Below are 17808 nucleotides of genomic sequence, written 5' to 3' on the forward strand. Positions count from 1 at the left end.
GTGATGGGGGAGCCTCCTCTCCACCCTGTCCAAGACACAGGAGCAACAGGACACGCACCACCGAGAGAAGGAGCTTGGCTGGAAACAAAAGGAACATTTTGCTCACACAGCATGCCCTGGCCTGTGCCATTCACAGCCACAGGAGCCACAGAATCAAACAAAATACCTATTTTTTTATGAAGGAACTGAATAATTTAATGGCCAAAACCAACATCTCCATGCTAAGTGAGGGGTAATCACATCTTGTGCTTCAGGATGTAAAGTGATCACCCATGGAGGCAGAGAGGAATTCTGCTCTCTTCACTCACCACAGCTCGGGGTGACTGACCACGTACTGGGGGCCTTTTCCAGCTCCCCCTGAAGCACCACTGCAGGATGGTGCTGGAGATGGAATTCCTGTCTGAGGTGGGATTGCAGGGCCAACACTTCCTCTGAGGAGGCATCAGCAGGCAAGAAGGAGAAGGACTACTCAGAAAAATCCTATGTGATTCACACACACAGCCAAAAGGAGACTTTGGGAATAACTGAGCCTAACTCAGTAACCACCTTGTCTGTGGCACTGTGCACATTTCTGCACCAACACTGCCTGAAAACACACACCTCCACAGCCCTTCCCACAGGAACTCCTGCAGTCAACTGGGATTCCACCCACAAAGAATCATGAAACCAAGTGCCAGGCATGGACAACAAACCAGTTCCTCAGCTCTACTGGAAAGCATTTGTCATGTCAATGGGAATACTCAAATCTTGGTCCTAACCAAGGACTTTTTAAAAGGGAAAATTAAAAGTCAAAACATAGAAAAGACTGATCTTCCTCTCACTTTCTAAGTGCATACCCTAGGAATCTTACAGAGAAATACCACTAAAACTTTTCATAAAATAAACTTTCTTGTGACCATGCAACATAAAGAACCAAAAAAATAAATACAGATGGACATGGGTTGTTCTGAGATTTCCACCACAGTGTCTGGATAGGTTTTTTCTATATATCCACAGTGCTTAGTCTGAGGAAGAAATAGATTACCCCTCTGCTTTAGTCTTTGTTCAATACCAGTTCCAGGACAAATTAACAGAATAAGAAATTATAAAGCTTCTTTAAGATAAGAGGGCTTGACTAGACCTTGACTGCCAAACACTACATACAGTATACTTAGTAAATACTGAGTGGAACTGAAAATTGAAAAATAATAAAAATGAATTTAAAATAAGATTTTTGAATTATAAATAGGAATGAAGCATAACTGCAAATGGAAATAAGTAAGACAGGGATGTTTCCAATATGAAATCTGTCTGGGTTTGTTTTTTTTTTTAATGGTGTGATGGCTTGATTGGCAGATTCCTCAGCTAGACAAAGAACCTCAACCCATATCCCATTGAGTTCAGTGGAAACGGGACCAAATCCAGGCTGAAAAACATCTGTCCTTTATGTCAAATAATTTTTTGTATATTTTGGGTTATGAGACCGTTCTGTAACAGTTCCATGCACAGCAGAACAGCCAGATCGAACAATCGTGACTTTTGAGAATCATGATTTAACTCAGATTAACATGAAGAAAAATAGCAAATAAAGCAGCAGAGTAAGAAGCACAAACCAAAGCAGCTCCACATTTTATCTGAAGTGCAGCACTGTAGCCTCTTACAGGAACTGAGAGTTTCCATGAGATGAGGCTCTCCCATAAAACCCAGCACACCAACCCGTTCATTCATAAAATCTCTCCCCCAAGCACCACAGTCACTGATATTGTGAGAAAGTCCAATTCAGTTCCAGGACCAGGAGATTATTTTTTTTTAATGGGGAAAAAAGTTAACACGGATTTTCATCTCTTCCCATAATATTAAAAATGATGTGTAAAGCTCTGCTAATCAGGTCCCTGGATAGAGCCCAATCTCTGGCCACGTGTTTCTGTTCTGGGTCTTGCCCTACGGGAATTTCTGTCAGCACATGCTCAGGAAACAGTTACACTGTTCACTCTTTTGGACTTTTTTGTAAGACAGACTCTATCTGAAGTTTGGTGAACCTTTGCACTAATCACTGCCAGGTGCCTCTGGCTACATTTCTGGAATGCAAGGAATCTTTTCCTTCTCTCCCTCTTTCTTCCTTTCTCCTCTTCCCCCCCTCTCTCTGATATATAATAAATCCTTCAGCACAGATCACCTTGCTGGGCATCATTGCATTTCTTACCTTTTCCTATAAACACTGAGCACCCAAGTCCCAGGGCTGTGACACGGGGCTGTGGCTCCAGGGTACCACAAGGTACTCCAAGGTCCAACACCTTGTCTCTGGTTTTCTCACGAGCACGGCCAGAGGCTCTGTCCCTGCTCTGCTGCAGCTGCAGCCTGTGACACACCTGTGTGACATCCTGAAAGTACTGCCGAGGCAATGGCAGCCTTCTGGCTTTTAGACAAATACAAAATACTAATTTTCACTCAAAATACTGCCTTGGATTACTTGAATCCAGTTCTGCACCTTCACTCACCCACGCTGAGCCAAGTCCACAAGTGCAGGAGCTGCTCAGCTCTAAGGACTTAGAGGGGCTTCATAAATATTATGAAGAACACTATCCACAGGAACTTTCATGTGACTGAAGAGTCACAGGTCATTTAATTGCTTTAGAATATTTTTAGTGATACCAATAACAGTGATACAAAAGCAATTTCATGTTCAGAATCACAAAGGAGCCCTCAGAGTCCTCTCCTGGTTCACTCAGGGGTTTTCTGTGTGGGGCTGCTCTTGGGCCCAGAGGGGCTTCCTGAAATGCTGAAATACTCCCTGTCTGCTCTTCCAAACACATGTGCACATCTGAGCGGGCACAGAACGTAACTCAGTGTTTGTCACACATTTCATCATCTGCACAAGCTCACAAAACACACACACTTATTCTGTGTCAAATGAGCATCTCTACATTTGTTCTGACCTGAGATGTGCAACTTCTGCACAGCAGTTCCTCACAGGGATCATTATGGGAACTGTGCCATTCCAAAGGATGTTTGTATTTATAAGGGTTTGTTTAATAACTTCTGAAATGAAGCTGATGAATCGCTGCAGTGGAAGTCACTACATGAGGGAGGTTTGAAAAATTATTCTAGCTTACAATCTAGCAGAAAAAGGTATTTTGGAGTGAAAGAAAAGCCTTATTAATATGGTCAAAGAAATATAAAAGCATGTTTAAATAAAGGGCAGTGCCTTAGGTTCAAGTGATTGCCAGGAAGTCAATTACAAAGACATGTAATCAAACACAGAGACTGTCCACTCCAGATTATCTGGCATGTGCTGCATGCTTGACTGATCTATTCTAATTCAGTCATTTAAGGACATCATTCTCTGGCAAACAGGCAGCAAGATGCTTCCAGGTGGGCTCTGTACAGGTACTGATGTCTGCTGTCTTCAGGTTTGTAGAACACACTATCCAATAGCGGGAGAGGTTAAAATTGCTTCATTATTTGTTACACCATGTTGAACTCCTGTGTTTGGTGTATACAGTTTGCATCAAACTGCAGCAGTTTTGCTTAAAAACTAAACATAATTTGGACAAAAAGCAAAAAAAAAGCTTTACAGATGTTAAGTGTAAATTTAACTACAGATAAATCCAGTAATGACTAAAATCATTAATGTAGTGCAGAAGAGCTCTGGCTGAATTAATCTTAAATGCTTTCTGAGTTACTCTGACCATCTCCTTTAACCTCCCACCGTCTCCTGTAACTCTCTGATTTCTCACTCAGTTTTCCTTACAGTGTCTCCTCTGGGCAGGCACCTTGGCCCTTACTTTGAGAGGCACTGGGGGAGACTCTCAGGATACTGAGTGTCAGTCCAGTCCTCTCAGAAACTCAAATGAAACACTTGCCCACCTATTTCTGCTGATGGACAAACAGTATTTACCCCAGGATCCAGCACCAGGTCATCCTGAAGCATGTAACTGTTGAAGTAAGTGGATGCTAATGCTAATTTTGCTTTAAGGGGAGGGGGAAAGCCTATCTGGACATGATTATGAATGAATTCTGATCACATTTTCTACAATGAGATAAATGACTTGGGATTTGAAAGCAGATGCTTTTAATTACTGATTTTCTTTGTTTGGTGGGGCCCAGTGCAGCACCTGTACATTGTTCTTTCTGGACAGATGTACTGATGCCCCTTTTGCGTGCTCAGATCCATAACACTGAGATAAATTATGAAGGGTTCTTGGCTTCCTCCATTGAAAATGTTTTCAGCTGTCAGAGATATCTGTTTCTTGTTACTGGTTTTAGTGCTTTTGAAGGGAAGACTAAACCACTGACTTGTGTATTCTGTTATAAATGAAGAGTATTCTCCAATGGAATCCACAGAGAATGAGGGATGGATCTCCTTGCTCTGTTAGAAAAGCTGTGCAGGTATTTAGTTTTCCAAAGTACTTCTAGAGAGTAAAAGTTTCTTTCCTACAAAGATGCTAACCGTGTGTCAATTCCTAGTCCACTGATTTATATGAGCTCACAAACTTAATTTAAAAGATTAATGAATAAACAAAGTTAATAAGAATCAGATGTAAGTGGCTAAGACACCTAATTGTCTCTTGAAGTAATGAGAATTAGGAGCACAAATGTATTTTCCTACCTGGCCTGGATCCTGGCAGCTCAAGGAGATAGCACAGGAAAGAATCTCTCCCCCATGTAACTGGCAAGATTTTATCCTGCGTGTTTCGTTTCAAGCTTAAAAATATCAGGGATTTCAAATCTGGTGTTCCCTGGTAGAGCAGAAGGGAGGCTCTGTGTACCTCGTGTTACTTCCCATAAAAAGAAGTGAAGGTTTTTAACAGAGAACTCTTTACACTGAAGTATTCCTGTGGTATTTGAAATAACAGGTGCTAAGAAGCAAGCAAACAAAAACTCTGATGTTTAAGCGCCCTGATTAAAACGTCTCTTTTCACTTGATAGTTCTTAAATCCCATTTCTTGTGATTTTCTGTGGGGGTCAGTGTCACTTCAGGGGGGTCTGGCCCCCGGTTTGAGCTGGCTACACGTGGCTGGGGAGAAGTCCAGGCAAAGGGAGTTGTGTGAGCCCTTCCCTCTAACCTTGCTTAGAGCTAATCCTTTATATTAAAGGCTCACCAGATTTGGCTCAGAGCCCTCATTAATCACCACCTCTGCACATCACAGATGTCTTAATCCCACTACTTCTTCATTTACTGGTGTGTTTACAGAGCAGAAACAACCTGAATTACCACAGGAATATTAAAAAAATGGTTTCACTTTCCTTTCCCTTGGAGACTCATCACCCTCCCAATCAAGTCATTATTTGTCAGTGCCCCAGCTCCTGTTGGGAACAGAAGTGCTGTTTGTCACAGCAGCACAAGTGACAGAGAGCCTCAGTCACACACACAGGGATCGTGTTCAGGTCCTACAAAGTGACCTTGTTGGGCCATTGCACTAAATTGGTGCAAATCCCAAACTTGGTGCCACCACTCAAAGTCACTTAACTTCAGTCAGATCACTTTCATTAAAGCTGATAATTTATCACACTGAATATTCTAAATTGCAATTTACAGAGATGGTCTACAAATGAAACTAAGTACATTTTTAGATGACTTGGATAATAACAGCTAAAAAAATAGTAGAAAGCAAGCCAAGTGCAACATTCACCCAAGATTTAATACTAAAAGCTGTTTTTCTGTCCTCACTCTGCTACAAATCAAAATAGACTATTTTTGCAATGGGCAAAATGAAACCCAGTTTGACATTATACATGGCAAATGCTACAAGAAATGCTAAAATAAACCCTTGCTACCTGAAATAAAAAATAAATATACATTTTACCCTGGATCATGCCAAGCCCACTTTCTGCATGCTGAAGCATTTCTCAGCCAACCACTTTTAGCTAAATTAATATCAATATAAGTCGATTTTTTTTAGTGTAGCATACACTTCATTCTGGAATTTGAAAAAATCTGCTCCATATTGAATAAAGCCAGTATAAATACATTCGGTAATGAGGTCAGATTTTGTTAGAACATTTTCAAGTGAATTAGATAATTTTGTCAAACTATTTAAATGTCTCAGCAAACCATTTGGGAAAATTGACTGCTGCACTTGGTATTGACTTTGGCAAAGGACAGTGTAACATAGGGCTTTTTTTGTTAAAAAAAAAAGAAAAAGCCTTTAAATCAAATTCTGAATCTCATGTCAAACTTGAGTAGACTATTTGTACTCTGCCTCATGTAGTTTTTGGCATCTGACACATTTGATGACTCAGTAATTAGATTTCTTGATAGTAATCACTTGGTTCCTGCCACAGACTGCACGATGTGATCCAGCCTTGTCACGGTCCCGATCCCCAGAGCAGGAATTCTCTGCATTTGCTGAAACCCAAATGCTGAGCAGCTGAGAAATGAGGGCAAACCCTCCGTGTGTGCCAGAGAGCTGCAGCAGTGCCCCTGCAGGGAGGCAGGCAGGGTTCCCTTCCCTCTGCAAACCCCATCTGCCTTCCAGGAGGGGTGGCACTGCCACGAGCTGCCCAAGGGAACAGCCCTGGAATCCAGGGGCTCCCAGCAGGTGAGTGTGAAGTGATTTTGCCCTGTTAAATGGATGGATGCTTTAAAGGAAACTGTGCTAAATGAAACTCAAGGACTATTAATTAGTTTAATTAATTAATTAATTAAACACAAAGTTTCTGCACTTGCAATTAAGATGTCATGTATGGGCTGCATTTCAGCAGTCATGAATAATGTAAGCATAAAGCATTAAGTACAGCAGAAAATCCTGGACTGGAAATGACAATGCTGAATGAAGATTATTTTGAGTTTAGAAAATGGTATTTGAGATGCTGAAAAATTCCAAGTAACTATGTCATGAAACTGGATGCCCTGTTTTAAAATAACTGTTCAGAAATACATTCCAGTCTCCATTCCCTGACGTTTGGCTCATGGTTAGGAATCTGTTATCTCACTCCCACATTTTGTCACAGGGTATTTGGGCAAAGACTTTACTTAGGTACATGAGCACTGAGATAAGAAATCAGCACTGTTGTCTCCTCTGAGAAAGAATCCGAACTGCACTAAAGCTGCAATTGGCAGAGACAATTCTGATGGAAACTCTGGTGTGCCTGCAGCAGGAGCTCAATGAGGGAGAGGCTCAGCCCACTGACCATGGTGCTCCTGCTGGAAGGGAAGTGCTGTGCTCTGGAATGGAGACACCAGGGGCAGGAATGACAATTCAGCTGGGGGTTCCCAACCCCTCAGACTGCAAACTTGTCTGTTGCCCTCATCCTGCTCAGGCCTTTGCTTTCATTTTTTATCAGCAGCACCAGGACACAAAGTGCTTTGGAAACAAATCCACCTTCCTGACAGCCTGCTAAATCCTTCCCATAGTATATCCTTACTTTATTTCCTTCTTAGCTGGGATTTTTGCCTTAACTCCCATAGGAACCAACTCCAAGAGGAAACAGCTGAGCAGTGCACTGGGAGCAGTCAGCGAGAGAGATCCCACTCCAACAGGCTCAGGCAGTCCCATTCTGCAGGGAAGGACAGCTCATGGATGACCTTCACTTTGGAATGTCTGTCTCCATTCCTATTTGATCTACTGCCTTCTCTGCCACAGAAAACTTCCTGTTTATCTGGAGTAATTTCCAGTGCCTCCTGTTGGCAGACTCATTCCCATGGCAGAGTCAGGGCCAAGGCTGGGAATGTGGCAGGGCAGGGAAGGAGAAGGGCTGGGCACAGGCATTTATGGGACAAGGACAGGGTATCCATCACACTAGGAGAGGGACACTGGTACTGCTACCAGCTGAAGGAGCAGAGGGTACAGAAGTTCAGCTTGCTGCAGAATCCATTCCCCAATTAGGAAAATAGTTTGCTCCTAATTTAATTTCCTCAATCAGATTGTCTCCAACCACCCCAGGTGTAAATTTCCATACCTCTTCCATGCCACACACACTCTGCCTTCTGCCCTTTGCTTAAAATGCTTCTGGGCTTTCCTTGCCCCATATAAAAGAAGGGAAAGGTCAGTCTCTACATTTAATTGCTACATTTGCTAAAGGACACCAACATCTTCCTAGGGAAAGAAAATCCTTTAATCTCTCTGTATCTTAAATGCCCATCAGTAACACCAAATCAGAGTCCTTTCCCCATCCAAAGTGCTGGGAAGTAAAACTGTAAGTATGAATTTGAATTTGCATGAGGCCAGACACCAAAGGAATCTGAGTAAAAAGGTTAGAGCAGTTTTGTGGCTTGCAGAGATTCTTTACTGTTGAGATGGTATGAGAGCCTTGACACACTGTGCTTTAGAAATCTCACACCCTGCAGCCATGCAATTGCATCCCTGCTGTAGCAGTGCAATCCATACAATCAGTGGGATTAAAGACTCTTCCCTGATTAGGATCTGGCCTGCTGCTGAGAGGTGCATTGCAGCAAACCTTATCTGAGAGCAAGGAAGTGAGAAAGCCCTGGCTCTGACACTGAGTGAGCCTTACTAAGGCAAACACAGCCTGGTTCCTGAGTGAGTCATAGTTCAGGTTTTACCCTCTGAGAGGTTTCTCATGTTAGCAAAGAAAAATTCTCTGTGCTTATCCAAACCTATGAGAAGTCATCCAGCAAGAATTAAAAAACAAAATTAAAATCTAAATGTAACTGCATGCTATGAAGAAAAAAATCCCATTGTGTTTTGTCAAAGACAAGGACAAGGCCCTGAACAACCTGATAATGATGTCCAAGTTTGCCCTGCTTTGCAGGGCATGGATGACATGACCTTCTGAGGTCTCTTGAAAACTAAATTATTCCATGATTCTAAAACAAACAAAATTGCTTTGTTTGGGCCAGTATTTTCTTTTGAACAGCATCCATGCAAAGTAAAATAAACAATTCATCACCATTATCATGGCAGACACAGGCCCAGCATGTCTCACATCGCACACGTACCCGTCCCTGGCACTCTCCAGCGGCGACTGGTGGTGATGTGGGCTGGGCAGGGCGGAGTCCAGGGGAAGGTGCCTTGAAGGAATGTCGTGAGGGGGTGGCAGCACAGCTGGGGAGGGGCCGTTGTGGCTGCTGCTGGATCCACTGTACATGCCTGGGACAGAGTAAGCAAGGAAGCATCAGTAAGAACTGCAGAGTCTCCAACTCCTTCCCTATCCCCACCTGACCCGAGCCACAGCCCCAGAGCAGAGCCCTGTGTGGCAGTGAATACCCTGTGCCTGAGCAGCACTCACAGCTGAGCCGTGGCACTTTGGCATGTGGCTGTCTCCTCTCTGACCCAGCCAGGTGTCCCTGGACTCTGCAGAGCTGTAGAACCCTCCTGACAGCCACGAGGGCTGGGTGGGACTCCCACCCTGCCTTTCCCACAGCTGTGAGAGAGAACACACAGTGCTCAGGGGATGGAGCTCACACAGCTAAACAGACCATGGTACCCTGGGGTTTTGCTGTTCATTTCAAACTCTGTAATTTGACTTTCCATTACCAAGCTGCTGGACATCCTAGACCATTTACAAATATCACATGTTGATACAAAGGAAACCCCAATAAATTAAATGCAAAGAGGACCAAGGAAAATTTTTTTATGAGATTATGAAAACAGGTTCACTAGTACAGAATTACTGAAGGTGTGTGGATGTACCATTTTTGGGGACTCTCCTCTACCATGGCAGCAAGGCACCAACAGCCAAGTGCCTACCATGCCCTCAAGCACACCCTTTGTTGAGGAAGCTTTGTCCAGGGCTCTTGGATGAAAATGCTGGAATTAAGTTTTTTTCTCCCTTCTGAAGAGTGACCATGCACCAAGACAGGCACTGCCTGCAGGGCCCTCACACTGACTTCTGGTGTGAAGGCTGCACTGAGGGCAGATCTCTGTGGTGACAGACATCACAGGAGTGCAAGCATGGAGAATGCAAAAGCCACCTTATGGCAGGGGAAAAGGGCTGGCTCCTTGTCATGCTGCTCTGGGAAAAGTCTAATCCTTGTCCTTCTCTTCCCAGTTTTTCTGCCTTTCTCGCCTTCAAGTTTTGCCCACAACACATCTGCCACAGTTCTGTCCCACCCTCCCAGGGAATGTGCACATGGGTCAGCACCAGACCTGCCACTCACACTGTGACCCGAAGGCTGTGAGCAGCAGGTGAGGTCTGCCAGCTCCCAGAGTCCAGCTCTAGAGCACAGAGACCCCTCTGGGGCCTGTCTTTGCCACCTCTCCTCCTGTACCTTTCACCTTTCCTTCCCACTCCGTGTGTGCAGAGCTGCACACCCAGGACAGAGCCACGTGCCAGCTGTGCTCGGCCCTGTCCCATGTCACTGGCAGGGCTCTGGACTGCACCCTCCCAAACCCTCCCAGTGACATGGAACAAGCAGAAGGCAACATGAAAATCCAGAGCTGTGGGACATGTGTGACACCCTTGGGGTGGAGAAGCAACATCTGAATGTCAGCATCTGTTTCTGTGTGTGACTGAAGAGCAGAACCACCGAGGCAAGATTCCAGCCACCTTTGTCAGGGGCTTCAGATGAGTCAAAAACCCCTCATGAACAATGAGCTCTCAGCTGCTGACAGATCTAAAGCAACAAAACTGAACCACATCATCTCTGTCTCCAGCTAGACAGAACATTTGTCAACCAGCCAGTGAAAACAACTTGCTTTCTGCACTGCACACCAGACAGAAGGGGCTTTAAGAAATCAGATGTTCCCAGGTGATGCGAGGATTTATTTGTCAAAGCCTCTTCTGGTAACAGTAAGTCAGTAGCAAGGATGCTACATTGTGGAAATGCTTTTCCACTGGTGGCTTCAGTGCATTGCATAATACAACAGTTTCCACTTCCCTCAGATCCTCACTGTTCATACATTCATTGTCAGGCTTGAAAGATGAGCCAAATTTGACCTCGACTGTTCAGTGTCACTTGGCACTTCAGCTCTGTTTCCCACACCACCAGTTCAGGTATATTGACAGCACAGCCTGGAGGAAACTGCAGAACCTCAACCAAGCTGTTCATGCTCTAAGGCTCCCACACTGCTGGCCCAGCAGTAACTTGTGCAAAAAGCTCAAAAGCCCTCAAAAAAGGGTTATCTTAGCACTGTGGTGGCCAGCAAACACACTCCATGTTTTACTTTTCAATCCAACCCATGTTCAGGATGTCTCTCTCCTGGCCTGTTCCTGGAGCTGATGAGAAAGACAGAGTAGCTGAGTACCTACAATCAGCATAACCCTGTGGAGGAGCAGGATGATGTTTAAAAAACCACCCGAGACTGTGTGGGCAGCAGCTGAGTCCCACATGATCCCTGCACTCAAACCCACCACATGAGAAAACCAAAAGAAACCAGAATCCCTGTCACCTCCAGTTTCTGTCACCCCCAGCCACTCTGCAGAGGAGTTTACCCATCCATGGAACTGGTGGGGTGGACACCCAGTGCCCACTGCTGGGCTTGAAGAGTGTCCAGCTGGGGACATCCCCTTCCAGATCTGTCTTTGACTCCCTGATCACACCTTCTCAGGGAAAAGGCTCCTGCCTGGACCTGTGCACAGAGGCTCACAGGTTTGTCATCAGTGAGTTCTGCTGTCCCCACATCTCTGTACAGCTCCACTCACACCCAGTCTGGCACGTGGTGTCCCTTGTCCCCACATCCCCCAAGCCATCCACACCATGCCCTGTGCTGCCTCACCCCAGCTCCCTCCCCACAGACCAACAAGTCAAGGGGGGAAGAGGATTTGCCAATCCAGTCTCAATATAATTTTCAGTACTTCCAAAATGCCTTTCCTATTACAGTTTTTCTTCTGTTTTTCTCAGCACTGAGCACTAATATTCTGTGAACCTGAAGTCACCCAGAAGCCTTTGGAGCTGCTGTGAATGACTCCTGCAAGTGCAGCCCATGCCAGGCCTGTGCACCTTGGGCTTCCTCACACACTGACCATCTCAGCTTGTAAACAGAAGTCATCAATCAGTACTTTAAATGGCTTGGCCTTTAACCTTAACATCTGTGGCCAAAACAGTGCTCTGAGCATCTGTGACCAGCAGCCTTTCCCCCTCAGCTTTATGCTGAGAGCAGGCAAACAATAATAAAACCCAGAGAAAATGCCTGAGTGGGACCAGAGTGATACAAGCTCTTGTCCACAGGCAGAGTTAAATTGTGCAGCCATGAAGCATCTTAGTTATGAGGAGTGAAAAAGGAGGAAGATCTCAGCAAACAATGGGTTCCTCTGACTGCAGAAACATTCCTCTGCTTACTGTCTTACCTACTTTGAAGTCAGACACAAGGGATGGGGCCTTTTATAATATTTTGGTTTTTTCTGTGATGGGCTTTCATCCCTGACATATTTAAAATGTGCTTTAACTTGGAGAAAGACAAAACTGAAATTCTCCAGGAATCCAAGTGATCCCTAAAGCCCAGAGCTCTGCGCACTAATAATGTGGTTTCTTTGAAAAAAATAGCACAAAAACCTAACCTAAAATCCCAAACCATGAATGTTTTCATATTTCAAGTGGAATATGAGGACATCATACACTATATTTATCCATGTATAGCCTACATACAGAATTACAGCTGATTTCTCAAAAAATATTACCTCAGCTTATTAGAAAGAGCAAATGTGCAATCACAGCAGACTATAGGTGGCAGCAGGAATGTCCTCATGCTTTAATTCTGTAAGGATCAGCACTTTGGTTTATATGCCCTAAATAATGACAGAGGAACAGTTTTGCCTGTGGATTGTACTGCACGTAAGATAAAGCAACTTCTGTTTCCCTGCAAAACAGTCTTTCAGATCTTGATTTATTTTTCCCTGGCACTTGTTCATACTGTGCATTGATGGGGTCTCATATGGAGCGACCTGATGGAAGTATCAGGGAAGATTTACAGGTTTTTTACAACATCCTGATGATGGATTGATATAATCAGCACAGAAATCATATCGGACAAAGCCAGAGTTATGGACAGATAAAATCCTGCATTTCACAAGAAATTCTCTGAAACGACACTGAGAGGTTAGGGATGGTCTGTTTATCTGTGAGCTAATAACTCTTTTCCTGTTTTATTGTTGTCACTTGAAATCTGAGGCTGTTTCTGAGGTTCTGAAGTGCAGCCTGTTCTGAGGAAAACGCCAGTGCTCTTTGCTGGCCTGCCTGGAAGGGGGAGGCCAAGCCATGCTCCTGCTACACGGGGCAGTCAAGGGCACAGCACAGGCCAGTGCTGCCCTCACAGACCTTATTCAGAGCAGGTGGCACAGGCAGAGACTGGAAATGAACCCCAAATCCTCCAGCCTTCTCCCTCTTTTCAAGGAGCCACATGTAAGCCCCGAGTGTAGACTCCCAGGGAAAGTACATGAGAATGATGGGGTACTTCCCTTTCTACTCCATTCTGTTCACCAGTTACATTCCAACATTTTAATGCAACTTGAACTAGAAAAGAGAATAGGAGATGTTGAGCAAAATGCATTTTTTGTTGTGAAGATTTAAGAGTAATTAAAAAAAGATTCTTGCAGAAGGCAGATTACAGTTATAGTGCTGGCTTTTGGGAGTGCCTCTCTATGCTGCCTGAACACAGAACCTCAAAATGCACATCCCTGATTCAGGATCCTCTGCTGGGGTTCAAAAACTGTGAATCTCTATCTTATTTCCCACAGAAGGGAATAGAATCCTCTTTTTCTCTTCCTATAAAATGTACAGAAGTGTCTAAGGCCCCTGAAAAGGGCCAACTCTTGTTCAAACCACAGGAACAAAAGAAAATACAGAAAGATTGATTAAATACTAGAAAACATTTTTAGAGGAAGGTTTGAAATTTCAAATTCAAGTTTTCTCCCATTCATGTATCACTGTATTTTTTGTTATGATCCCAAGTGCATCACAACACTCAGCTTCCTCAGCCTTCCTGCAGCTCCTGAAGAAAACTCTCCTGGTGGGAGTCTGTGCCAGAGCATCCGCCTGGACTTAGCACAGCTCCTGCACCCTGCCCAGGCCAGGGCTCACTTTGGAAGGAGAAAAATGGATGGAACAGACTCTCAGCAGGGCTGCTGCCCCTTCACATGAATTAACAGGTGCTTTTTCTCTGACTAATTCTGAAAAACCAGAAAAAGCAAGGACTTAGCGAACAACTCGCTTAATTATTTCATCTTATTTGTTGGTCTGGAGTTTTTATCACCTTCCACAGTGACAAATGTTTTCTGGTTTGAATCGTCTGTTGTATGACATATTTAGCACCACACTTAGAAGAAGTATTCTTACCTGTAATTAAATCATGAGGACCTACAGATCTGCCACACTTCCCATCCAGGATGTGCTGTGAAGATGTGTGGAGCTGCTGGATAGCTAAGCATTCACTGAGTACATCTTGTTCAATATCAGTACAGGACTTTAGCTACAAGAGGAAGATAAAAGAAAAATTGTGTTACATAGTAAAACCAAATTATTTATAATTAACTTCATATCTCTCCTTAAGGATTATAGAGAGAAGGAAGAAATGCCATTCTTAGGAACTCAGTGCAATTAAGGATGTGTCTAGTACTTGGTACTTGTAATTAGAGATGACTCTGGTTTTCTGAAGTGCACAAGTGTGCTAATCTTACATCAACAACCAGTTTGCTTCAAAAAATAATGTACCCTGCGTTCCTTTAAACCTTCCTGAGTAATTGAACTGCACATTTTCAGGCTTTCTGTAGTTTCTTGGATTCTGTGGCAAAAGGTTTGCATCACCCTGTAACTGTGACACATGGAAAGACATTTGATAGGGAAGGAAAAGCATTTGTGCTGATCAGATTAGATGTGGCAGAGCGAGGGCTGTCGGTGATGGGGAAGAGGTACCACTCACGTGTCAGCTGTGCTCCATGGAAATTAAAGCTCTGGCAAAAGGGTCTGAAGCAAACTCTCAAAAACCACAATGTCGATCATATTAAAAACAGCAGGAGAGGAGAATTAAGAAAGAAAAGCATTTCTAATTCTCTTTCAAACATGCTGATGCTGCCAAGCTTTTGTCATAACAGAGTGATCGCATTACACAAACAGCCATCATATTCTACAGCCATTAATAAATAGTTATTGTCCTTATGGGTACAGCCTCACATACCCATCTCCCCTGGGCTTGGTATTCTAAATAAAGGGCCCAGGCAAACCTTCTCAGAATTCTGCTCTACAGCCATTTGTGGGTTCGAGATAAACATCTGACATTTGGATCACAAGTGCATCTGCAGCCAATTAAACTACTACTAAATTAACAGCTAACTTTCTCCTGTTTTGTTTCTGTAAAGCCTTTCAGAAAAACCAAGTATCACCACTGCACTAATCCTCTAAGCCATGAACTAAGTGCTCAGGATTCCTTTGATACCAGTCTAAGCTCAGGCATTTTGTTTTGTATCAGAGATGGCACATTTTGGTAGCATGTCTCCACCAAGACATGTTGGCAGAACAGCTTGTTAATTTTTCTTTCTTGGCTAGGTCATTTCCACTCAGAACTCTCGAGAAGTTGATACCAACAGACAACTGCCTTTGCTGAGTTATAACCAAAAATGAGCAAGTGAGTATAAACAGTCTTTTCCCTTTTTTCCTACATCTGAAATCCAAAGTAGGCTGTTCAGTAACACTGGGATTTACTTAGTTGTGAAAGGTGTTGGGATTTTTTAATATACTTAAGTGAAATACTTAGGGGAGGTTCTTGTTTCTTTATCAGCCAGGTTTACTTTGATCCTTTTAAGAGAGCCTGACCAAAACACAAAAATCTGCTTTTTCAGGTGCCTTTTCATTTGAGGAAAAAAAGTCAAAGGATCAAGTATTCATAAAGTTATCATGGATAAATGAGACAGGAAATCTGAAGATGATTTCAAACCACTGGAGGAGTGCAGATTTAGACTGGTCTACCAAATAAGGTGTGGGAGGCAAGTTACTAACATTATTTTAAGATAGATTTGATAAGTCTATACAAGGCTTTGTACATGCACACAGGAAAATTCCTCAAGGCAGGAGATTAAGCAATATGAACCCCTGGATATTGATGTCTTGGTGCATCCAAGCAGCCTGAGTTTGCAGCTGCTGTTATAACAAATTTGTCCTGGATTGATTCTGTGCTCCAGGCCTCCTGCTGCTGATGCAGGAAACACTTTGTGCCCTCTCACACAAAGTTTGGATTTGGGGTTTTTTCCCCCACCTTGCTCTAGAGAAATGGAACAAGTCCTCAGGAGGTGACAAGGTGTAACAGTGGGGACTTCCCTAGATGTAAAGGATGGTGACATGTTAATGCATTCAGCTCAGTACACAGAGCTGAACAAATGACACCCAGGTTTGGTATTAGGAAGTAAATCCCTCCTTGTTTCTCTGAAGTATGCCAGAAACCATAAAGGAAGGAAAAATGGGGAAGTTCTCTTCTTTGGAATAGGGAGCACAGCTGCTTTCCACAATCTCCTGAGAATCTCACATAAGAAACCTTCCTGTTGCAAAGATCTTGCAATTGCAGGAGACTCTGGTGGCACAGTCATCCTCTTTTTGTGGCCAATTACTGCTGTGGCCTTCTGACTCTTACTCTCATTACACAGAATTAATTACACAGAATTAATTAATTACTCCCAGGCACTATGACTGTTACTCTCATTAGAGATTACAGGTAAATCTAGGGAAGTGTTGGGAATTTTGTGATCTGTGGGACACACATACAGAGCACACTTTGTGGAACCTTCTAAAGCTGAGAGCTGCAGGGAAACCACAGGGCCTGGTAATACAAAGCTGGGATGGTAAACTAGGCAGTGGCCAGGCTACACAAAACTTTTGAGTGGAGCTGGTATGTGCACAGATTTGATTCCAGGGACACCTGGGTGGTGCTGGGCCTGTGTCTCTCCCAGGCACAAAGCTCACCATGCAATGAGGGATCCATGAGTATCTGACACAGCGTGCAGAGCTCTGGCCACTGACGTGCTGGGAGCTGCTACTCAGACTGCACACATCTGGCAGAGAGGAGGGTTACAGGGACAATCTGAGGTCACACAGCTGTCCTGGGAAAGGGGACTCTACCTTCAAACTGCTGAAAACTCAACAAGAGGAGCAGCAGGAGGGAAGGGGGCATGGCTGACACAAGGACATCTCTTCTATTCCAAGTCCTCTTTTCCTAAATTTCCACTGTACCCTGGCTTAGTTTCATTTGTGTGTTTTAAATGATCTGCCAATGTGTACTTTAGTAAATACCATCAGTTAGTGCTGACTGCAGAGACTCAGTGCATGGACATTTTATGTGAATGACAGCACAATTTGGGCTTGTGTATAAAAGAGGAACAGCAAAATAAATGCTTGGAAAGAAAGCATGGGGCAAACTGAACTTAAGAGGGTGGCAACCTTTGAAAGTACACATATATGTAGTGGTCTGGTTAACAACAGTGATTAAAAAACAGGAAAATCAGCTCCATTTAAGTTTTTTTCTGTGATATTACAAAAAACTGATCTGAAAATATATGAATTAGAGGTAAATGAAAAACGACTGCACTGAGGAGCTCTGGGGATGTGTCACTGCTTGCCTGCTCTTACCTTCTTACGCACCTGCTGCTCTTTGGCCGAGTGAGCCTTGACGTGCTTGCGCAGGGAGCTGGGGTCGGTGTAGCGCTTGGAGCAGCCGGGAATCTGGCAGGCGTAGGGCTTCTGGGAAGGGAGCAAAGGGACACATGTCACAGCCCTGAGCCCGCCCCAGCCAGCACAGCAGCGCTGCAGGACAGGCACACACAGTGTGGGACACATGTCACAGCCCTGAGCCCGCCCCATGCAGGACGGGCACACACAGTGCTGAACCTGAGCTGTGCCTATTCCTAACAAATGGAACACTGTCTCTGGGCTACAGAACAAGCTCCAAAGGAAGGTGCAATTGCCAAAATGAGCAAAGGCACTTTTTATCATTGTCTTAAATGCCA

The 17808-nt window shown here is 44.0% G+C and overlaps 1 protein-coding gene across 5 annotated transcripts in view; it reads right to left on the minus strand.

Annotated features, from left to right (window-relative positions):
• The window catches only part of GLIS1 (GLIS family zinc finger 1), a 178163-nt gene that overhangs the window by 12864 nt on the left and 147491 nt on the right, over positions 1-17808 (minus strand). For 4 of the 5 annotated variants that reach the window (XM_039711845.1, XM_039711846.1, XM_039711849.1 and 1 more), the window contains 3 exons: positions 17432-17542; positions 14156-14288; positions 8882-9032 (listed from right to left, as the gene is read on the minus strand). In XM_039711845.1, the coding sequence (XP_039567779.1) occupies positions 8882-9032; positions 14156-14288; positions 17432-17542 (395 nt within the window). The remainder of the gene's footprint in view (positions 1-8881; positions 9033-14155; positions 14289-17431; positions 17543-17808) is intronic. The other variant, XM_039711847.1, reaches the window with a different exon arrangement.

This window comes from Passer montanus, unplaced genomic scaffold (assembly GCF_014805655.1).
Source record: "Passer montanus isolate IOZ18808 unplaced genomic scaffold, ASM1480565v1 scaffold25, whole genome shotgun sequence".
Taxonomy (NCBI): domain Eukaryota; kingdom Metazoa; phylum Chordata; class Aves; order Passeriformes; family Passeridae; genus Passer; species Passer montanus.